Here is a 24,310-nt window from a genome sequence, read left to right as displayed (position 1 = left end):
GAAATGCTGACTGAGGATTGAGGTCAAAAAACTGGTGTGCATGTTTGGTTTTATGTCTGAGAAGCATCTACCAGTGAAATGTGTCAGTAAGCATGATTGGAATTGTGTGTATTCCTGAAAACCTGGATGCTGTTCTTTCTCATTTCCGGTGTGAGAATAGTTAGGGAGTGCCTGCCAATATGTTGGCCGTGTGTGTGTGTGTGTGTGTGTGTGTGTGTGTGTGCATTTCATTATGCAAGCAAAACAGAGTAGAGATAATGGCAGAAGAGTCACCTGGACAGATCTTTATGACTCCTGTTCTACTTTTCTAGCTTTTGGAGTCCTGTTTTTTTTTTTTTTTTTTTTTTTTTTTGCTTATTGGCTTTTTGGGTCATACCTGGTGGCATTACTCCTGGCTCTGTGCTCAGAAATCGCTCCTGGAAAGCACAGGGACCATGTGGGATGCCAGAATTCAAACCATCTGTCCTGGATTGGCTGCATGCAAGGCAAACATCCTACCACTGTGCTATCTCTCCGGCCCCCAGGTTCCTGGTTTTTTTAAGGTCCATCACTGACCCAGGCTACTAGCCTGAGTTTCTGAAGAAGAGCAGTGCCATCTGGGTGGAGAGCTCAGGCAAATGATCTGGACTTGGGTTGCCCATAAGGAAAAAAGTCAGAATCCAAGCCAGTTGGGAAGTCATCACTGTGTTGGCTAAAGTGTGGACAGGATATTTTAGCCAGAATTCTCCATCCTCAGCCATTTGGGGATTAATGAACCAAGGAGGTATGCTGAAAATTCAGCTGAAGGAGCATGAAGGACAGATCATGAGTAAGAAAGTTTTTTTTTAATTTTTAAATTAAATTTTTTAATTTTATTTATTTATTTATAATATTTTGTTTTTTTGGGTCAGCACCCCGTAGTGCTCAGTGGTTACTCCTGCCATCCACACTCAGAAATCGCTCCTGGCAGGCACAGGGGACCATATGAATGCCAGGATTTGAACCAATGACCTTCCTGCATGGAAGGCAAATGCCTTGACCTCCATCTATCTCTCTGGCCCCTAATTTTTTATTTTTAATTATGAGAACAATGATGCAAAGAGGAGAAGGTAAGTTACAGTGAAGTACAAGTCGCCATAAAACAGAGTTCTCAGAAGAAATCCCCCTTGATGACACCTAAAATATTGAACTTACAAAAGAACATTAAGAAAAATATGGCAGAACCCATGTACAATTACTTCGTCCATGAGGTCCCCCAGATTGTAGTACATTATAACATTTCTTAGCAGTACACAAAGCAATCTAAGCCAATGAAAGTTATGTGACCTCCTTAAACATTGAAGGCATAGTATTTTTTTTATATTTTCATGCACATACATATTGGTTTAAGTTAACATCAAAAGTTTTAAGAGGTTTTTTTTTGGGGGGTTAGTCAAAGGAGCACACAGTAAAAACGGTGTTTAGAGTGGCAAATATTGTTTGCATAGGCCCACTAAAATATGGGGGACATGGAAAGGAAAAGCCTTGGCCCTAAATACAAGGAGACTCTATCCCTGAAGTTTCCTGGCATAAGACCAACTCTAGGCTCAGGCAAACTAGTTTGTTCAATCCAAGTCATTGTCGTGTAGTGCCAATACAGTTTTATTTTTTAGTGGGGCCTCTCGCACCACCTGAATCTGGGGCCCTATTTCTTTTTTTTTTTTAATTAATATCTTTATTTAAGCAACCATGATTACAAACATGTTTGTCGTTGGGTTTCAGCCTCTTATTTCTTGGGATCACTTCTCCTAGGCTTATATTTTACATCTGTATATGGGCCAGCTAACAGTATCTAGTGTAAGGGTAGTATGGAAGTTACCAGAAAAAAAAATTAAATCATTTTAATGATTGGCCTAGAGCCAAGCACACTAATGATAGGAGATGGGGAGTGGCTATTACTGTTGTAGAAAAGTTCCCAAAGTAGAGTTTTGGAGAAGTGATGGTGGCACTCAACACTGCCACCCCCAAATTCTAGAGTTTTTGTGCCTGAGTAGGTGCTACAAGTTACACACTTAAATGAAGGATGAAGGTTTCTTTCCTGGAAAGAGGGAAATGGGGTCAGTGAAGAATGGCATCAGAGACTCAACACAAAGGCTGCTGCTCTCTTCTATTTTCTATTTCTCTCTTATCTTCCCATATCATCCTTTGGTGGCTCCATTTGCATTATCTGTGGAAGCTGGGAATGGCAGCAGACTTGCTTTTTCTTTGCTTCTTATGAAAATGTGAAGCTGTGGGCCAGGAGGTGGCGCAAGAGGTAAGGTGCCTGCCTTGCCGGCGCTAGCCTTGGACGGACCGCGGTTCGATCCCACGGTGTCCCATATGGTCCCCCAAGCCAGGAGCCACTTCTGAGCGCATAGCCAGGAGTAACCCCTGAGCATTACCGGGTGTGGCCCAAAACCCCCCCCCCCAAAAAAAAATGAAAAAAAAAAGTGAAGCTGTGAAGACTCTAGAAATACACAGAAGAGGGGCTGGAGAATAGTAAAGCAGTTAGGGTACTTGCCTTCCAGGAAGCTGACCCAGGTCCTATGATTGGCATCTCAGATCCATATCTCATATCTCCTCCCCCACGGCAAAGCCAGGGAGTCATTCCTGAGTGCAAAGAGCCCTGGAGTAAGCCAGAACAGAGTTGGGTGTGACCCCAAAGATTTAAAAAAAAAAACACATCAAAAATCCACAGAAACTCATCTCAGGACTTTAGAAAATACAATAATTAGGAGTTTTTCAGGGAGAGAGATTGTACAATGATATTATCACATTCATGTTTGTTTTGGATTGGCCACACTGGTGGTGCTTCTAGAGGGCTCCGGGAACCACATGGGGTGCTGGGGGTTTGAATGCCTGGGTACAGAGGCAACCCCCTCCTAACACAGAGATACACTGTACTATCTCTATTGATCTTATTTTGTTTTTGTTTCTGTTTTTGGGCACACACCCAGACGCGAGTCAGGAGAGCCCACATTTACTTTTTTTTTTTTGTTTTGTTTTTTGGGTCACACCCAGCGTTGCTCAGGGGGTTACTCCTGGCTGTCCTGCTCAGAAATAGCCCCTGGCAGGCTCGGGGGACCATATGGGACACCGGGATTCGAAACCAACCACCTTTGGTGCTGGATCGGCTGCTAGCAAGGGCAAATGCCGCTGTGCTATCTCCTCCGTGAGCCCCCACATTTACTTTTTAAGATGTCTTAAGTGGGAATCTGAGTTCACCAAATTCTGTGGCTAATTGTGTGAGGTAGGGCAAAGCCACTCGTTCAGTCGGCCTCGCTTTTCCCCAATTGCAAATGAAAGGGATTAGACAAGATAATCCGGCATTCTGACTCCCATAGGAGATAACCATTGATCCCACAGCCTTTGGGCTTCCATAGAAAAGACAAAGAAAGCTCAGGCATCCGGCCCTAAGGCGTGTGACCTTTGGCGGGCTGGTGAGAAATCTTATTTTAGCACGCTTTCGCCTCAAGAACCGAAAGACGGATTAACAAACACACAAAGGCCCACAAGGCGGAGGAGAAGCCCCCAAAGAGAGCCTGGAGCGGCCACTTTGTCGCTTCCGCTTCCGCAACAAGCCAACGAGCGCGCGGGCAGTTAGTTGCGCCCGCTCAGAGGAAAAAACAAGAAAAAACTACAGAATCCCAGAAGCGCTTACGGAAGGAGGTGGCTCCCGGCAGCCAATCACAATCGTTGCTCCCGCCTTCAGCAAAACCCGGACTTCATTTCCCCCAGAAGGCGTTTGGGGCTGGCTGTTTATTTCCCCCTTACACACACTCCCATCCTCCGTCAAGTCGAGGCGGCCGTAGTGCTCGTTCGCTCCTTCCGTCGCGCGCAGTGATGCGCAGTCTATGGCGGGGCCGCGAGTGACCGTCAAATACATGCGGCCGCCCGAGGTCGTGGTCGCGCTGTGTGTTGTGAGAGAGAGAGAGGTGAGGGGGACCTGAGGCGGTGTGTGTGTGTGTGTGTAGTGTGTTTGGTTTTGTGTGTGTGTGTGGGGAAAGAGGACTGTGGCCCGCTGGCTGGGGGTCAGGGGGCCAGCCGGCGGAGCGCCCCGGGAAGGTGGAGCAGGGAGGCTGAGGCGATGGGCGGGCCTCTTCTTTGGGGCGCCGAGGCGGTTGAGGCCGGGCGGGCGGCGGGATAAAGTTGGGGAGCGCCGCGGGGGGAGGGGCGGCACCTGCCTGTGGGCCTCGGGACGCGCCGGGGCCGGTCAGCCGGGGGAAGGCGCGCGGGATCTGCGGGCCTGACAGGCTATTGGGTCTCGGGTGTTTGCGGGTGGGCATGGGCGAGGGGCATGGGGGGTGGTCTCGGCTCAGGTGCGGAGCCTGCGCGTTGTTCCCCCGCCCCTCCCCCTCCCCCGGGCGAGCACTTCCGCCCGGAGTTGAGGCCAGACGCGACGCGTGCCCTTACCTCGCCTCGGGCCTCTGGCGGGGGAAGGCGGAAGCGCCCTCGGACTTCCTAGTGCGTTCTCTTTTTTTTTTTTCTTTTTGCTCTTTTAAGGTCTTCCGGTGCCGTACCCGGCCGGGCGCCCCTCTAGCTGGAGCTCCCGCCTCGCCTCGACTGTCCCCTCCGGGGCAGTTTCCCCCCCCCCACCGGAGGGAGAGGGGCGGGGCGTCCGGGAGCCCCGCCCGCTTCCACGACGGCCGCCTCCGAGGGGCGGGGCTTGCTGGGAGGGAGGTGTGCGCGCGGGTAGCCACACAACTCGGACTTTGGTTTACTCGTGCTTTTTTAGAAACATTTTCTACTGGGGGGGGGTCAGGCTTTTTATTATTATTATTATTATTATTATTATTATTATTATTATTTATTTCCCATGCTTCTTTAGACTCATTTCCTCTTGGGAGTGTCAGGCTTTTTATTATCATTGTTATTGTTGTTATTGTTATTATTTTTGCATAACATTTTTTCCCCTTCCTCTCTCCCCCCCTCCCCCCAGAACTCTGTCTTATTTCTAGACGTTTGTCTCACTTCCTCCTATCGAAGTTTTTTTTTTGGGCTCTGGTTTCCCCTTCGTTGAAAGCAGTTTTGGAGCCTATGTCTAGTTAGTATAGACTGTTTTGCAGTTCCCCAAAGATTTGTCCACGTGATGTTGGTCTGTATTTTTTTTTTCTTTCTTATTCTGACTTGTCAGTGAAGCTATTTTGTTTGTGTGTTCATTTTTGGGTCGCACCTGGAAGCACTCAGGGAGGTGGTTCAGGGGTTACTCCTGCCTCTGTGCTCAGAAATCGCTCCTGGCAGGCTCAAGGGGACCCTATGGGATGCCAGGATTCGAACTGGGGTCTGTCCAGGGTTGGCTGCATGCAAGGCATACATCCTACTGCTGTGCTCTCTCTCCAGCCCCGTCAGTGAAGCTTTTTAATGATATGTTTTCATTATTCATTAGCGTATCTTCTTGTCCCAAATGCTTTGTCCGGGTGTGGAATAATGAGAGGTTTGTTGATAATAATATCATTCCTGTGATTCTCTTCAGTTTACTGGCATTTATGTGGATGCTTTTCTGTTTGTTTATTCTCATAGGGATCTATTTGGTGATTTTCTTTTTTAATGAGTTTTTGTGTTTTAGTGACGGTCAGTTTTTACATGGTGGTCTATTTTGAGATGATAGATACAGAGTTTGGGGGACGTATAGGGAATGATTTTACGCTCACAATGTCTTGTAGTTACTGAACTCTGTTTCACCGTTCTACTTTTGTACAGTTGTTAAATTTAATAGAACTGAAATCTGGTAGAATCATGTTACTTGAAATGATAAAATAGGCTTATTAAAATTTTTCTTACGTTTTTTGTAGGTGGTAAGGGACACTAAGAGAAAATTGTTGCACATCTTTCGCACATGTCTTACTTATTATTATAAATTTTCCAGGCCATCTCTCCCAACACTATTTTTTTTTAATATTTTATTTAAACACCTTGATTACATACATGATTGTGTTTGGGTTTCAGTCATGTAAAGAACACCACCCATCCCCAGTGCAACATTCCCATCACCAATGTCCCAAATCTCCCTCCTCCCCACCCGACCCCCGCCTGTACTCTAAACAGGCTCTCCATTTCCCTCATACATTCTCATTATTAGGACAGTTCAAAATGTAGTTATTTCTCTAACTAAACTCATCACTCTTTGTGATGAGCTTCCTGAGGTGAGCTGGAACTTCCAGCTCTTTTCTCTTTTGTGTCTGAAAATTATTATTGCAAGAATGTCTTTCATTTTTCTTAAAACCTATAGATGAGTGAGACCATTCTGCGTTTTTCTCTCTCTCTCTGAACTTATTTCATTCAGCATAATAGATTCCATGTACATCCATGTATAGGAAAATTTCATGACTTCATTTCTCCTGACAGCTGAATAATATTCCATTGTGTATATGTACCACAGTTTCTTTAGCCATTCGTCTGTTGAAGGGCATCTTGGCTGTTTCCAGAGTCTTGCTATGGTAAATAGTGCTGCAATGAACATAGGTGTAAGGAAGGGGTTTTTGTATTGTATTTTTGCCAACACATTTTTTTGTTATTTTAAATACATGTGCTGCCCAAGCGAGCACCATTTTTGTTTTTTGTTTTTTTGTTTTTTTTGGTTTTTGGGCCACACCCTGTGATGCTCAGGGGTTACTCCTGGCTATGTGCTCAGAAGTTGCTCCTGGCTTCTTGGGGGACCATATGGGACGCCGGGGGATCGAACCGTGGTCCGTCCTAGGCTAGCGCAGGCAAGGCAGGCACCTTACCTCCAGCGCCACCGCCCGGCCCCATTTTTGTTATTTTTAAATAAAATCATTTCAAGATTGGTCCGGGGAAATTTACACTGGTGAAGGTTATAGGTGTTGGAATGTTGTAGGACTGAAACTTAATCATGAACAAGCACAGTCCTGATCATGCTTGGGTGACCGTTTGGGATGCTGGGAATCGAACCCTGTTTGTATTATCTCTCTAGACTAGCCCCTTAGCTATATCTTTTAACATGGAATTTGCGCCTTCCCCCTTTTTAAATAAAAATGCTTTTTAGAGAGTTAAAAAGTTACAAAATAGGGGGCCGGAGAAATAGCATGGAGGTAGGGCATTTGCCTTGCATGCAGAAGGACAGTGGTTTCAATCCTGGCATCCCATTTAGTCCCCCGAGCCTGCCAGCAGCGATTTCTGAGCACAGAGCCAGGAGTAACCCCTGAGTGCTGCCAGGTGTGACCCAAAAACCAATTAAAAAAAAAGTTACGGGCCCGGAGAGATAGCACAGCGGTGGAGAGATAGCACAGCGGCGTTTGCCTTGCAAGGAGCCGATCCAGGACCTAAGGTGGTTGGTTCAAATCCCGGTGTCCCATATGGTCGTCCTCCCCCCCCCCCCCCCCGTCCTCCCCTCCCCCCGTGCCTGCCAGGAGCTATTTCTTTTTTTTTTTTTTGTTTGTTTTGTTTTGTTTTTGGGCCACACTCTGTGACGCTCAGGGGTTACTCCTGGCTATGCGCTCAGAAGTTGCTCCTGGCTTCTTGGGGGACCATATGGGACGCCGGGGGATCGAACCGCGGTCCGTCCTAGGCTAGCGCAGGCAAGGCAGGAACCTTACCTCCAGCGCCACCGCCCGGCCCCCAGGAGCTATTTCTGAGCAGACAGCCAGGAGTAACCCCTGAGCATCACCGGGTGTGGCCCAAAAACCAAAAAAAAAAAGTTACAAAATACTGGAAAATTAGTAAAGCTTGGAAAATATGTCACAGAAGTAATAGACATCTGGGGTAGAATGATAGTACAGTGGATAGGACATTTACCTTGCATATGGCTGTTGAGTTTGACCCCTTATATCTCATATTGTCCTCTGAGCCCACCAGAATGCAGAACCAGGGGCAATCCCTGAGCACCACTGGGTGTGGCTCCAAAACAAAAACAAAAAAACTAAACAAGAAAAGTAATAGACATGTTTCTTGTTTTTTATTTTAGTGATATTTTACTCCAGGTAGAGAGACAAATTTTGTTGTTGTCATTTTTGAGAGTTAGTCCAAATAATAACTCTTATTTCCAAATAAAGAAATGCTTCAAAAAAAATAAAGGAAATACTTCATAATTTCTACACTTTCTTTTGGGGGGCATCCAGTGGTGCTCAGTATTGCTAGGGACTGTCGGGGGTTATCTCAGGATTATCGCAGGTAATTCCTGGTACTTTTCCAAGGACCATATACAGTATAGGAATGTAATTTGATAGGCCCATGCCAAGTAAGCACCTTAACTTCTGTACTATCTCACCAGCCCCATTTTTCCAACATTTTATTTAAAATAATTTTTTTTTTTTTTGGTTTTTGGGCCACACCCGTTTGAAGCTCAGGGGTTACTCCTGGCTATGCGCTCAGAAATCGCCCCTGGCTTGGGGGACCATATGGGACACCGGGGGATCGAACCGCGGTCCGTCTTACGCTAGCGCTTGCAAGGCAGACACCTAACCTCTAGCGCCACCTTCCCGGCCCATATTTAAAATAATTTTTACATAGAATTGAAAACAGCTAGTAAAATGAAACACCTGTCCATCCAGATTCAACAGTTGCTAATGTTTTGCCAGGTTTTCTTCTGTTTTGGACTGTGTATGTTTAGTTTGGTATTATTTGAAATAGTACAGCTTGCTTTTCTTGAGGCAAGTTGATCCCAGGGCTTTGTATGGTTTGCTGAGCCCTGCCATAAGTGAGCACCGAGCTAGAAGTAAGTCCTGAGAACTGTTGGGTGTGGGTCCCCCACCCCCTTTGAAAAGAAAAACATACTGCAGACACATCACCTCTTAACACTTTTTTTTTGTTGTGGTTTTTGGGTCACACCTGGCAGTGCTCAGGGGTTATTCCTGGCTCCAGGCTCAGAAATTGCTCCTGGCAGGCATGGGGGACCATATGGGACGCTGGGATTCGAACCCGATGACCTCCTGCATGAAAGGCAAATGTCTTACCTCCATGCTATCTCTCTGGCCCCCACCTCTTAACACTTTGATACAGACAAGAACATTCTACATAAAGGTTATTATTATTATTATTATTTTTTGGGTCACACCTGGCAGTGCTCAGGGGTTACACCTGGCTCTACACTCAGAAATCACTCCTGGCAGGCTCGGGAGACCATCTGAGATGGCGGAATTGGAACCACCGACCTTCTGCGTACAAGGCAAATAAATGCCTTTACCTCCACACTATCTCTACGGTCCCTACATAAAGGTTTTTTAAATTTGTTTCGGGCCACACCTGGTGGTGGTGAGGGGTTACTCCTAACTTTGCCCTTCGGAATTACTCGTGGCAGTGCTTGGGGGACCATATGGGATGCTGGGGGTTAACCCAGGTCAGCCACGTGCAAGGAAAATGCCCTACCTACCGTACATAGGGCTTTATATTTCATTGTAATACTGTCTATGTGGATTTTCTTTTTTCTGTTTTTCTTTTTTGTTTGTTTTTTGGCCACATCTGGCAGTGCTCAGGGGTTACTCCTAGCTATACACTCAGGGGTCATTCTTGGCAGTGCTCAGGGGGACCATACGGAAAGTCATCCTGTGCAGGGCTGCTCTGATACTGATCTGGCCCATTTTTTCTGTTCTGTTTGTTTGAGTTTCATTTTTTTTTTTTTTCGTTCCATACCCCATGATGCTTAGAACTTATTCCTGACTTTTTGCTCAGGAATCGCTCCGGGTGGACTTGAAGGATTGTGGAGTGCCAGGGATTGAACCTGGTTTGGTTGCATGCAAGGCAAAGGTCCTACCTGTTATATTATCTCTCTGGCCCTTCATTTAATTCTTAGACAACCATTTTCATGTTACAGATAAGGAATTTGACATTTTGACCATCCCCAGGGCTACTCCTGGGGGTCCTCTGGGACCCCGTGTAGGCTGGAGATTGAACCAGGTTCAGTCACATGGTGGCAAGCTCCTTAATTCCTGTATTATTCTTTGGCCCCAAATGGCCATTTCTATATAAGATTTACTACACACACCACTGAAGTTCAGTACCAAATATATTCTAAGTGACCATTTTTTTTTTACCTATTCTTTAATCTTTCTGCCAGTAATTGTAAATTTTTTTTGGGGGTGGGGGGACACACATCCAGCAGCGCTCAGGGCTCACTCTCATCTCAGCGCATAGAATCACTCCTGGCAGTGGTTGGGGGACTATATGGGATGCTGGGGATCGAACCTGGGTCAGTGTGAACAAGGCAAATGCCCTACCCATTGTACTATATCTCCAGGCCCTATTTGTGATTTTTAAAATAGTCTCTAAGGGCTATTTTTGTTACTTTTCTGTTGTGTTTTGTTTTTGGACTACACCCAGCGATGTTTAGCGGTTACTCCTGGCTCTGCATTCAGAAATTACTCCTGGTGGTCTTGGGACCATATGGGGTGTTGGGGATAGAATCCCAGGCTGCTGCTACATGCAAGGCAACTTGCCCTGCCTGCTGTTCTGTTGCTCCAGCTCCATTTTTATTGTTTTTTAACATTTGTCTTTCTTCTTTTTGTCTTGTCCTTTCTATTCCTCCACACCTGGAAGAGTTCAGGGATTACTCCTGACTCCTGATCGTGCATAGGGGACCAAAGTGCCTTTTTTTTTTTTTTTTTAAATAGGACAGTTATGTAATTTATTTTATTTTTCTTTATGTTATTGATGTGATGGCCAGGGGTTGCACATTGGTTTGTGATGCTTCACTGCAGCAGGAATCCCTTAGATTTACCCTCCTTAGATATACTATGCAGATGGCTTGCTTGTAGGACATTGATTGTGTGCCAGCTGTATTGGATGTCCTTCAATGTTCCTGGCTCAGTTCTTGAAGTTCATTCCCAGAGGTGCTATGGTGACCTGTGGTGTGAGGGATAGAAATGGACATGCACTGTGCCTATTGAGCATTGAGTTCTCTCATATGTGCTTTTGTCTTTATTATTTTTAATGGGGGGGGCACACTCAACTGTACTTAGGTCTTACTCATTGCTATGGGTTCTGGGATCATTTCTGGTGGGGCTTAGGTGGTGCTGGGGATCAAACCAGGTCTGGTCTTATGCAAGGCTAGTAGTGCCTTAACTGCTGTCTCTTTAGGCACCGTGCTTTAAATTAAAATAGGTATCTTTTCTTTAAGATTCTTGAGGGGCTCCTGATCCTTAAGAATTTAAGAATCATGTTGGAGAGATAGTACAGTGGGTGAGATGTTTGCCCTGCATGTGGCTAAGCTGGGTGGCCAGTCTGGATTCAATACCTGGCTTCCCAGATGGTTCCCTTCATACCATTAGGAGTGATTCCCTGAGCAGATTCAGGAGTAGTCCCTGGGCATCATCTGATGTATCCCCACTTTCAATAAATTGGAATTTTAACCCACTTCTGTCTTAATTGAGCAAACTGAAGTCAAAAGATAAATGGAGATGGCTCATTATTGACTTACTGTGTATGTAGCTCTTAAAAACTATTATCAAAATCATCTAAAAGGGGCCGAGAGATAGCACAGCGATAGGGAGTTTGCCTTGCATGCAGCCGATTCAGGACGGACGGTGGTTTGAATCCCGGCATCCCATATGGTCCCCTGCGACTGCCAGGAGTGATTTCTGAGCGCAGAGACAGGACTAACCCCCGAGCGTAGCTGGGTGTGATCCCCCCAAAACAAAACAAAACAAAAACCACCTAATGTATCTTAAGTTAGGGGACCAGATCAAATACGTGGTAGGACACTTGTTTTGCACGAGACCAACCCAGGTTTGATTTCTGACATCCCATGTGGTCCCTGTGCTTGTCAGGAATAAGTCCTTGAGTACTTCTAGGTATGGCCCCAAAACTTAAAAAGTTTCTAAATTTCCTTTGCTACTACTCATTGTCTTGCTTACGCATTTCATTTTCCTACTCCTGACTTACATTTTTGTATGAAGTATTTTATTTGCCTGTGTTTATTTTTGAAATTTTGCCTCCTTAGGCCAAGTCATGACTACCGTAGCCGTACATGTGGACTCCAAAGCTGAGCTCACTACCCTGCTGGAGCAATGGGAAAAAGAACATGGCAGTGGGCAGGACATGGTACCAATCCTTACCAGGTATGAAACAGGAATATAAAAATGTGTTTCTTTGTGAACTTTTCAAAAAATTAGGAGTATAAAATAGGAACTATTTTGTTTGTTTGTTTTTTGTCTTCTTTTTCGGCCACAACCAGTGATGCTCAGGACTTACTCTTGGCACTATGCTCAGAAATTACTCTTGGTGGTCTTTAGGGATCATATGGGATCCTGGGTACTGCATGCAAGGAAAACATCCTACCCTGCTACACTGTTGCTCTGGCCCTAAAAGAGGAACATTTTTCTCTTAACTGAATTTAAAAATTTGTTCTTTTCAGATATCGTCTTTCTTCCTACACTGCTTTCTTCTGTGCCAGAGATTGAACCCACATTTCTTAATCATTGAGCTATATTCCTGACTCTTGTATCTCTAATTTTGAAACTCTTTTCTCCCCTCTCAGGCTTTTTTTTTCCCTTTTCTTTCTTTCTTTCTTTCATTTTTTTTTTTTTTTTTTTTTGTTTTTGGGTCGCTCGGGTTACTCCTGTCTCTACACTCAGAAATCGCTCCTGGCAGGCTGGGGGGACCCTATGGGATGCCGGGATTTGAACCACCGTCCTTCTGTATGCAAGGCAAACGCCTTACCTCCATGCTATCTCTCCGGCCCCTTTGTTTCCTTTTCTTTCAGGCTTTTTGATCCCATTCTTTTGCCTGTATTTATTTTTTGGGGGTTGTCTTTGTTCTAAGCCAGTTTCTCAAGCTAGAAAGGCAAGTGTTCAACTGAGCTATATTCCTGACCTTCTTGCATGTATTTTCATTAGTTATTTTTTTCAGGGGTCACATTGTTGGTGGTTAGGGGATACTCCCAGCCCAGCACTGTGCTCGGTGCTTGGATGCCACTCTGGCAGTGCTTATGACTTTGTGCTGGTGATGGCACCCAGTTCTCTTGTATGTAAAGTTCTTAGCCCTTTGATCTTTCCGGCCCCAACTGCTTTTTTTTTAGGGGGTTTGCTGATGGGGTACACCTAGATGTTCTCTTTTATTGATTTTTGGGTCGCATCTGGTCTTGCTCAGGAGTTATTCCTGGATCTGCACTCAGGGATCACTACCGGTGGTGTTTGGAGGACCATGTGAATTGTTGGGGATTGAACTCAGATCGGCCATGTGCAAGCCGAGAGTCTGGCTCACTGTACTGTCTTAACTGTCCTGAGGGCACAGCAGGTGTATACAAGGCTTACTCCTGGCTCTATGCTCACATATCATGCCTGGTAGTGCTGAGGGACCATATAGGATGCCTGGAATTATACCTGGGTCAGTTGTGTGCAAGGCAAGCACTTTATTAGCTGTATTCTTTTCTGCCCCTTGCCTATAATTTAACCTCCAAATTTTTTTGTGGTTCTTTTCTCTCTGAAACTTTGATAGTTTTATTCCTGTCCATAATATAAAACCTTTCTTTCTCTCTTTTTTGCAACACTGAAGGTACAAGGGAATTCCCCGGTTATGTTTGGGGAGGGGAGATGAGGACCATTTGGTGGTGGGGATTAAACCTAGGTGTCTGACATGTAAAATATGTATGACAGCTCTTTGAGCTATTTCCTTGGCCTAAAGCATAATTATGTAGACTTTCAGATCTCTTTATATCTCAGATTCTTTTTTTTTTTTTTTTTTTAACGGCAGCGCTAAGGGATTACTCCTGGCTCAATGCTCAGAAATGCTCCTGGCAGGCACGGGGGATCATATGGGATGCCGGGATTCGAACTACTGACCTTCTGTATGCAAGGCAAACACCCTACCTTCATGCTATCTCTCCGGCCTCTAGATCTCAGATTCCCTTTTAAGAAATCTCAGGAGCCTGCCAGGAGTGATTTCTTTTTTTTTTTGTTTTTGGGCCACACCCGTTTGATGCTCAGGGGTTACTCCTGGCTATGTGCTCAGAAATTGCCCCTGGTTTGGGGGGGACCATATGGGACGCCAGGGGATCGAACCGCGGTTCGTTCCTTGGCTAGCGCTTGTAAGGCAGACACCTTACCTCTAGCGCCACCTTCCCGGCCCCCAGGAGTGATTTCTGAGCGTAGAGCCAGGAGTAACCCCTGACTGCTGACGGGTATGACCCAAAAACCAAAAAAAAACAAAAAACAAAAAAAAAACAGCTGCTTGATGTGTATCTTTTTTACTTGATGATTCCACTCACTTGAAACATAACCATGCCATGTCCAAAATAGAATGTCATCTTCATCCTACCTCCTTATACAGGCTTGTTGGTACCTTTGCATTACCTGTATTGATGTGAATAGTTTTAAACTAAAAAGAAAATCAGGGCTGGAGAGATAGCATGGAGGTAGGGCATTTGCCTTGCATGCAGAAGGACAGTGGTTCTAATCCCAGCATCCTATATGGTAGAGCCAGGAGGAACCCCTGAGCGCTGCTGGGTATGACCCAAAAACCACACACACACACAGACACACACACACTCCTAACCACACACAGACACATACACACAGACACACAGACACATACACACAGACACACACACACACAGACATACACACACACACACACACACACACAATCATTCTAGTGTATTCCTTTGCCAACATATTTTGGCTTACTGGATCCTGAGGCCCTTCTTACTCTTATTCATTTTACCACTTCCTTCCTACATAGTGATTATATTTTTACTAACCTATTAAGTAGTATAGACTCTCCTTTTGTCTCTAGTACTGTACTCTTCAAATATGCTTCCTCTTTGCTAAAAGATCAATCTTTTTTACTCAGATATGTTTTTCTCTGCTCATAATTCTTTTCTGACTTCCTTTTCCTACAAAATAAATTTTTTTTTTTGTTTTTTGGGCCACACCCATTTGATGCTCAGGGGTTACTCCTGGCTAAGCACTCAGAAATTGCCCCAGGCTTGGGGGACCATATGGGATGCGGGGGATCAAACTGTGGTCGCGATCTTTCCTTGGCTAGCGCTTGCAAGGCAGACACCTTATCTCTAGCGCCACCTCGCCAGCCCCACAAAATAAATTTTTATGAAACTGTCTGAGGCCATTTATGAATAGGCTGCTACTTTCTCTCTTCTAATGTTGGTCTTTTTCAGTATTGAGTAGTACATATTTTCTCATTTCTCTTCTGCTTTTGCACTTAGTATTTCTTTGGCCTAAAATGCCTTTCCTTGTTATATTTGTCTGGCAAGCTTTGGTTCTTTCAGGAAGCAGGTTAAAAATGACATTTGCAGGGCTGGAGCCATAGCACAGTGAGTAGGGCTTTTGCCTTGCATGTACTGATCTGAGTTTCATCCCCGGCCTCCCCTATGATCCCCTGAGTTTGCTAGGAGTAATATCTGAGCAGAGACAGGAGTAAACCCTGAGTGCTACCAGGTGTGGCCTCAAAAGCCAAAAGAAAGAAAAATAACCCCCCAAATAAATAATACACGTAATAAAAAAAGAATGATGTTTGCAAGACCATCTGTCTTTGACACCTCTAGATTGATTTCAGCACCTTCTTCCTCTTTCAAATCCCCTTATTCATATAAAGTATACGGTACCAACTTAACTCTCCACACGTTTTACTGTAATTACCATCCTATGTGCATTTTTTCACTGAATTGTAAACTTTTAAAGGCAGGTAATTTATTTTTATTGATATACTCTTCAGATAGTGACTCGCCCAGTAACTTAGTAGCTGAGTGGGACATTGATTTATTGATTGACTGTATTGAGTAGAGAAGGTGAATCAAAATCTAGGGAAGGATGCCATAGTTTTTCTAAAGAGAAGACCATTGAAGAATGGGAATCTTTAGCATCTAGTTTTCATTATCATAGTAAAGACCTCTTTGTTTAATTCATTGTTTTATATAGGTATAATGAGAACTCTGAACTGGGATAAATGTTTAAAATTAAACAGATGAGCTAAGATGGGATAAATGTTTAAAATTAAAATTTTGTGGGTTTTTTTTTTTTTTTTTTGGATTTTGGGTCATACCCGGCATCGCTCAGGTGCTCTACTTCTGGCTTTACGCTCAGAAATCGCTCCGGGCAGGCTCGGGGGACCATATGGGATGCCGAATTTGAACCACCGTCTTTATGCATGCAAGGCAAACGCCTTACCTCCATACTATCTCTCCGGCCCCTTAAAATGATTTTAAGGGCTGGAGCAATAGCAAGCAGTAAGGCATCTGTATTGCATGCAACCAATCCAGGTTCAATCCCTTGGCATCCTATGTGGTTCCCTGAGTCTGCCAGGAATAATTATCTTTTGGTTTTTTGGGTCACACCTACCAGCGCTCAGGGGTTATTTCTGGCTCTACGCTCAGAAATCTCTCCTGGCAGGCACGGGGACCATATGGGATACTGGGATTTAAACTACCGTTTGTCCTGAATGCAAGGCAAGTGCCCTACCTCTGTGCTATCTCTCTGGCCCCCTGCCAGGAATAACCCCTGAGCAGTGCTGGGCATGTTCCACAAAACAGAAACAAAAACAAAACAAAATAAAAAGCAAAATGAAATGGATTTGAGATTTTAATTTGAGAGAAATTGGAGATTACCCTGAGTGATAGCACAACCTTGTGTGTGGCCAACCCAGGATGGACCCAGGTTCTATCCCCGGCATCCCATATGGTTCCCCCAAGTCTGCCAGGAGTAACTCCTTAGTGCTTCCAAAACAAAACAAAAGAACTGTGAAAGAGGGGTTGAACTGTGGGCAAAGTGCTTTCTTTGCTGATGACCTGGGTTTGATCCCATCATGCCCCACAAAAGCCCCACCAGTAGTAATCCCTTAGCAGGGTGTGACCCCAAACCAAAAACAAAAGAATTATAAGATACTTGAAATGTAGCCCTACTGAATTAAGAAATCAAAAGTGTGGGCCCAGAGAGATAGCACAGGGGCGATAGCACAGCGGCGTTTGCCTTGCAAGCAGCTGATCCAGGACTGAAGGTGTTGGTTCGAATCCCAGTGTCCCATATGGTCCCCCGTGCCTGCCAGGAGCTATTTCTGAGCAGACAGCCAGGAGTGACCCCTGAGCACCGCCGGGTGTGGCCCAAAAACCAAAAAAAAAAAAAAAAAAAAAAAGAAAAAAGAAAAGTGTTGTTTGGCTAAGAAAATTCAAAGAGTTATGATAATTTGATAATTTAACTTTTATTTTTAGTGTCCCAATTAGCTCAATTAGTGCTGCTTGAGGGATCATGTAGCATCAGGGATTGAACCTTATGACTTGTGTATGCAAAGCATGTCTTCCAGCCCATTGAGCCATCTCACTGGCCCCAGGATTACTCTGAAAGGAGAAATTTATTTATTTTTTGGGTCACACCCGGCAGCGCTGAGGGGTTACTCCTGGCTCTACATTCAGAAATCGCGCCTGGCAGGCATGGGGGACCATATGGGATGCTGGGATTTGAACCACCGTCCTTCTGCATGAAAGGCAAGAGCCTTACCTCCATGCTATCTCTTCGGCCCCTGCAAGGAGAGTTTGAAATGGAACTAAATATGTGTGCATCAAACTGTTTATTGTGGGTCTGGAGGATAGTATAGCTGGCAAGGTATTTGCCTTGCACTTGGTTGACCTCGGTTTAATCTCTGGCACCCATATGGTCCCCAAAGCCTGTCAGTGATCCCTGAGAGGATTCAGGATTCAGCCCTGAGCACCCCTGGTATGACCCCAGGGGGGAAAAAATCTTTTGAACCTGCGTACTGAAAGTACTTACATTTTCCTTTCAAGATTTAGAGTAAAGAAATTTTATTAGAAGGGAGGAAATAAAACACACGGGTTCCAGAGAGAAAGAGACCCTCATAAAGTAAGAGAAAAGAATGATAGGGATTGGCCAAATAGTTCATAGGATTGGTTCAAAGGTTTGGAGTGAATGCTTTACATGTGGAGATGTGGGTTTGATGCCTAGCAATACTGGTTCCTGGACCACTGCCATGAGTGACCTGTTGGCCCTGTTGCCCAATGACCTGGTCACTGTTGGACGTGGCCCGAACATATGGAAATAGAATTACAGACCCCTTCAAGATTTTTGCCATTTTGGGGGGACCACATCTGATGGTACATAAGGATTACTACTGATTTAGTGTTCAAGGATCACTGCTTGATAGTGCTCGGGGTAATAATTCTTTCTGAGATTAAATGGAATTGACTGAGTGCAAAGAAAGCTCCTTCACTTCTCTATTATTTCTCAGGCTCCTACTCCCTTAAGATCACCATATTTGGGGCCCGGAGAGATAGCACAGTGGCGTTTGCCTTGCAAGCAGCCGATCCAGGACCTAAGGTGGTTGGTTCGAATCCCGGTGTCCCATATGGTCCCCCGTGCCTGCCAGGAGCTATTTCTGAGCAGACAGCCAGGAGTGACCCCTGAGCACCACTGGTTGTGGCCCAAAAACCAAAAAAAAAAAAGATCACCATATTTGGTGCATAATTTTGTTAAATATACTATATTCAACAGCGCAAATCCTAAATTAGATGGGCTTATAATCAGCTGGGAGGCAATGAATAAGAGACAAGTATAAACCAGCATATAATGGAGTACATAATTGGGCAGTATATGGTTTACGATATTCTAAAGGTTATGAGATAGGGAAGAACTTAAAATGAGTCAATTTCTTTTCTGTTTAATATTTGAGCATCTTTTTGTGTTTGGATATGAGAACTATAGAAAATCCCTCTACCTATCTAAAAGTATACTAAAAGTATCATTGTTAAGGCAGCTGCCCTCAGTTACTTGCAAGACTTCATAAACAATGAAAAGCCAAGTTAAAACATTTTTTATTTTATTTTATTGAAACCATTGGGCTGGAGTGATAGCATAGTGGTAGGGTGTTTGCCTTGCACATGGCCAATGCAGGATGGACCCCGTTTCGATTCCTGTCATCTCATATGTTCCCCCAAGCCTAACATGAGTGATATCTGAGCACAGAGCCAGGAATAACTCCTGAGTGTCACTGGGTGTGATCCAAAAAACCAAACCAAACAAACAAAAACACAACCCCCCCAATTGTAATTTACAATGTCCTTCATAGTTGGATTTCAGACATACAATGAATCAGGGCCAATCCCACCTCCAGTGTTGATCTCCTTCCACCATTGTTCCCAGTGCATACTATACCACCACACTTTGCCCCCTGGTTTACCAGTACAATAGGCCCATTTTAAGTTTAGATTGTTATAATTTGGGTCTCTTGATTCTATTGTTTTTGGGTCACACCCATCAGCTCGTAAGGGTTAGTTACTCCTGGCTCTCAGAAATTGTTCCTGGTAGGCTCAGGGGACCATATGGGATGCCAGGAATCAAACCGGGGTCTGTCCTGGGTTGGTTGGCCCCGATTCTATTGTTGTTGATTTTGGCTTTGATATTTAGTATGCCCCCCCCACTTTTTTTTTTTTTTTTTTTTTTTTTTTTTTTGTGGTTTTTGGGTCACACCCGGCGGCGCTCAGGAGTTACTCCTGGCTCTATGTTCAGAAATTGCTCCTGGCAGGCTCAGGGGACCATATTGGGTTGCCTGGCTTCGAACCACTGTCCTTCTGCATGCAAGTCAAACGCTTTACCTTCATGCTATCTCTCTGGCCCCTAGTCTGTCCTTTTTTATCTCCACTATTGCGCCTGAGACCACGTAGAACCTTTTGGGATTTTTTTTGGTAGTGTGGGAAATTGAACCCAGGATCTCATACATGCAGGACAAGTGCGCTATTGTAGAGCTATATCCTGAGCCCCAAATCCTGGATTTTAATGCCAGTTTTAGTGGGCTTTGTAGTATGTCATGTGGTAAAAGATTTCCTATAACAAGGACTTAAAAGATGGTAGCTTGGGGCCGGGCGGTGGCACTAAAGGTAAGGTGCGCCTGCCTTGCCTGCGCTAGCCTTGGACGGACCGCGGTTCGATCCCCCGGTGTCCCATATGGTCCCCCAAGCCAGGAGCAACTTTTGAGCGCATAGCCAGGAATAACCCCTGAGCATCACCGGGTGTGGCCCAAAAACAAAAAACAAAAAACAAAAAAAATGATGGTAGCTTGATGAAAACTGGAATTGTGATTGAAAACAGTATTGAGGATAGAAGAAAATGAGCAATTCTTTTTTTGGTTTTGGCCTCACCAGGTGGTGGTCAGGGGTTAATTTCTGCTCTCAGGAATCACTCCTGGCAGAGAATGGAGGAGCATATGGAATTCTAGGAATTGAACCTGAGTTGATTGTATGCAAGGCAAGTTGCCTTACCTGCTGTACTATCACTCTGACCCTAGAATCTTTTTTTCTTTTTAAAAGGATTTAACCAGGGTCAGAGCGATGGCACAGCGGTAGGGGTGTTTACCTTGTACGCGGCTGACCGAGGACTGGATGTGGCCCAAAAACCAAACCCTAGAAGGCAGGAATAGAAAATGAAGTTCTATGGAAGATCTTAAAGATTATACAAGAATGGGGCCAGAGCAATTGCAAGTGGTTAGGATGCTTGCCTTACAAGAGGTCAACCTACATTTGATCTCTAATCCTGGCACTATGTTTTTTAACTGCTATGCTTTATTGCATAGTTTCTATAGAAAAACTAGAAGATCTTAACAGGCAACATTTTGTGATTTTTATTTTTTTGTATGTGTGACAGATTTTTTTTTTGCCATAATTACTTTATGGCTAACAATTTTCTTTTTTTTAAACTATTTTATTTATTTTTTGATTGGTTTTGGGCCACATCTGGCAGCGCTCAGGGGTCACTCCTGGCTCTCTGCTCAGAAATGGCCCCTGGCATGGTGGGGGACCATATGAGATACCAGGTATGAAACTGGGTCCCTTCTGGGTCTCTACCGCTGTGCTGTCTCCAGCCCTCATGGCTAACAATTTTCTGAGATTTGAAAGAAAGTTAGAAAAAGGAGAAATGCTTTTGAGTCTTGGTGTGGAGAGGTATACCAGATCAAGAATATTTGAAGGGGAGGTTGGAGGGATAGCTCATATTTGGCATGTGGAAGGGCTGGATTCAATTCCTGGCACCATGTTGTCCTCTGAAAACCTTCAGGAGCACTGGGTGTGGCCAATTGTTCAGGGGTATTCCTGATTCTGCTCATGAGTCTGACCCCCAGCTGTGCTCATGATACTTATGTGGTGCCACGGATTAGAACTGGGGTGAGCCACATGGAAAGCAAGTGCTGTACCTCCTGGACTAGCTCTTTTTAGCAAGAAACTTGAGAGAAAGGTCACTCACTGGGCTAGAGCACAAAGATTGCATGCAAGAGGCATGGTTTTGGTCCTTGGCATTGTGGAGTCCCTGGAGCACCAAGCTGGGGAGAAACCTTGAGCAAGGCCATGTCTGACCCAAAATTGGGAAAAACAACACCACTAGCTACTGCTACCACCACTACTACTACTACCATCACCACTACTACTGCCACCACTACTAACTACTACTACCACCACCACCACCACCACCACCATTCGACCTTGAGCAGTGTCAGGTCTGACCCAAATTTGGGGGGAAAAAACCATCACCAACTACTACTATCACCACTACTGCTACTACCACTACTATTACTACTACCATTACCACTACTACCACCACCTCTTGAAACCTTGAGCAGTGCCAGGCCTGACCCAATATAGGGAAAAACAGCAACTACAACTACAGTTAGTTACTTTAACTACTGCTGCTGCTGCTACTACTACTACTACTCCACCACTGCTACCGCCACTACCACCACCACCACCACCACCATTACTGCTGCAGGGAGTTTAACACTAGGAAGTATAAAGATTTGGGATTGTGGTTTAGTGTTAGTCATGTCTAACAATAAGACTGGGATTCAGTCTTGGGCTGCTGAAAAATAATATATTGTAGAAATAAAGTATAAAGTAGAGCTTGACTTAGGACAGAAAATGCTTGATGTTGGAGGTATAGTAACATTTGTAGATAAATGGTCAGATTTACTTAGGGTAGTTGACAAGTAAAATTTGTTTTTTGGATCTCTCAAGCAATGCTCAGAAGTATGGGCACCTCTTCTGTTGATACTTGACTCGTACTGGACAGATCAATACTCAGTCTTGGTGAGGTGGTACTATGTACTATCAGCGCCATATCCAGTAGGTCTTTGAGTCTTCTAGGGCTATATGTGGCAGTAATTGTAGAAACCATGTGGTGCCAGAATCAGACTTGGAACTTCATGCATATAAAACATTTGCTACTTTTGAGCTATCTCCCTGGCCCTTGGCAAATGTTTTGTCTTGTTTTAAAAAGAAGGGACTGGAATGATAGCATACTGCTGACCTGGATTCGATTTCCAGCATTCCATTTCTGAGCCTGCTTGGAGGAATTTCTGAGCACAGCCTGGAATAACCTCTGAACTCTTCCTGGTGTAGCCAAAAAAGAAACCAACCAAAAAATAAAAACAAAGCGTGGGAATTGAAGAAATAATACCTGGGTAGGGCATATGGGTAAGGCACTAGCCTTACAAGTGGCTGACTCTGGTTCAATCTCCAGTGCTGCATATGATCCCCCTGAGCACCACTGGATGTGGTGTGCCCTGCTGTCCCCCCATGAATAAAATAAAAGTGTTTTTTTTTTGTTTTTGTTTTTGTTTTTGGGCCACACCCGGCATTGCTCAGGGGTTACTCCTGGCTGTCTGCTCAGAAATAGCTCCTGGCAGGCATGGAGGACCATATGGGACACCGGGATTCGAACCAACCACCTTTGGTCCTGGATCGGCTGCTTGCAGGGCAAACACCGCTGTGCTATCTCTCCGGGCCCTAGGCCACACTTCTTAATACTCAGAGGTTACTTCCAGTTCTGTGCTCAGGATTACTGTATCTGGAGATTCTCAGGAAACTGGGATGCTGGGGTTTGAATCTGGGTTGGTTGTGTGCAAGGCAGGTACCCTTCTCACTCTACTGTCTACTGTCTGGGCCCTAAAAAGGACTATTAATACATAAAAAAATTATGAAGACTTAAAAATGTTTTCTGAAAGAGACCAGAGATAAAAAACCAATCTTAGCTGTCGAGAAAACACATACTGGTTATTTGAAGTGGGAGTGGGAGGAAGAATATTGTATGGTAGTTGCAGTTAAACAAGGTCTTGAAATAGTTATGAACCTTAATGAAGATGTAGAATAAATAAGTAGGACCCCAGATTATAATCAGGGCCAAGAGATAACTTAGTGGCGAAACTGCCTATATGCTTATATAAGATATAAGTTTGCTCCCTAGTGCCACTGCATGTACTGAGTATGATATCATCAGCTCTGCTGTTATTTACTTGTGATTTTTCTTTTTTGGTTTTTGGGCCACACCCGTTTGACGCTCAGGGGTTACTCCTGGCTATGTGCTCAGAAATCGCCCCTGGCTTGGGGGGACCATATGGGACGCCGGGGGATCGAACCGCGGTCCTTCCTTGGCTAGCGCTTGCAAGGCAGACACCTTACCTCCAGCGCCACCTACCCGGCCCCACTTGTGATTTTTCTATTGTACCACAATCAGTGTAGTATAAGCATTGCAGTTGAAGGGTGGGACTTGCAGAGCAGTGCAGCTTAAAAGGATGAGTGATGCAGGAGCCGAAACAATAGCACAGAGGGTAAAGCATTTGCTTTGCACATGGCTGACCTGGGTTCAATCTCTGGCATCCATTAGAGTTTCCTGAGCCTGCCAGGTGTAATTTCTACTATAGTGCTTCCAGGTGTGGCTTAAAAAAACAAACAAGCCAAAAAAAAAAAAAAGGGCCTGGAGAGATAGCACAGCCGGGCATTTGCCTTGCAAGCAGCCGATCCAGGACCAAAGGTGGTTGGTTCGAATCCCGGTGTCCCATATGGTCCCCAGTTCCTGCCAGGAGCTATTTCTGAGCAGACAGCCAGGAGTGACCCCTGAGCACCTCCGGGTGTGGCCCAAGAACAAAAGAAAAGAAACACAAACAAGGGGCCAGGAAGGTAGCGCTAGCAGTAAGGTGTCTGCCTTGCAAGCACTAGCATAGGATGGACCGCACTTCGGTTCGAGATCCCTGGCGTCCCAAGCCAGGAGCGATTTCTGAGTGCATAGCCAGGAGTGACCCCTGAGCGTCAAACGGGTGTGGCCCAAAAACCAAAAAAAAAAAAAAAAAAAAAAAAAAACAACAAAAACCCACAAACAAAAAAAGGATGAGCAGTGGGGCTGGAGAGATCACTTCATGGGCTGAACACATAGTTTGCATGTGGGAGGTCCAGATTCCATCCCCAGGACTGCATAGTCTCCTGAGCAGCACAGGGTGTAGTCCCAAAATTATTGAGCGACCACAATAACTAGAATGTGTGTGACCACCACAATTAAAGGCAGGGTGACCCATTGTGAGTACTGTGACTGAGCATGCAAGTACCACAACCTGATGTGCATGCTGCTCCCCTCCCTAGGCACCACAA

At 44.9% G+C, this 24,310-nt stretch overlaps 1 protein-coding gene across 1 annotated transcript in view; it reads left to right on the top strand.

The window, feature by feature from the left end:
* The first annotated feature begins 11,891 nt into the window (after positions 1-11,891).
* Positions 11,892-24,310, top strand: part of DCAF1 (DDB1 and CUL4 associated factor 1) — a 92,971-nt gene continuing 80,552 nt past the window's right edge. Inside the window, exon 1 of the mRNA XM_049776682.1 lies at positions 11,892-12,005. Coding sequence (XP_049632639.1) covers positions 11,896-12,005 — 110 coding nt within the window. The 5' untranslated portion in view covers positions 11,892-11,895. The remainder of the gene's footprint in view (positions 12,006-24,310) is intronic.

The sequence above is a fragment of the Suncus etruscus genome, chromosome 7, assembly GCF_024139225.1.
Source record: "Suncus etruscus isolate mSunEtr1 chromosome 7, mSunEtr1.pri.cur, whole genome shotgun sequence".
In the NCBI taxonomy this organism is placed as follows: Eukaryota; Metazoa; Chordata; class Mammalia; order Eulipotyphla; family Soricidae; genus Suncus; species Suncus etruscus.
The sequence above is the reverse complement of the archived record's forward strand: the minus strand, read 5'-3'. Positions and strand labels throughout refer to the sequence as shown.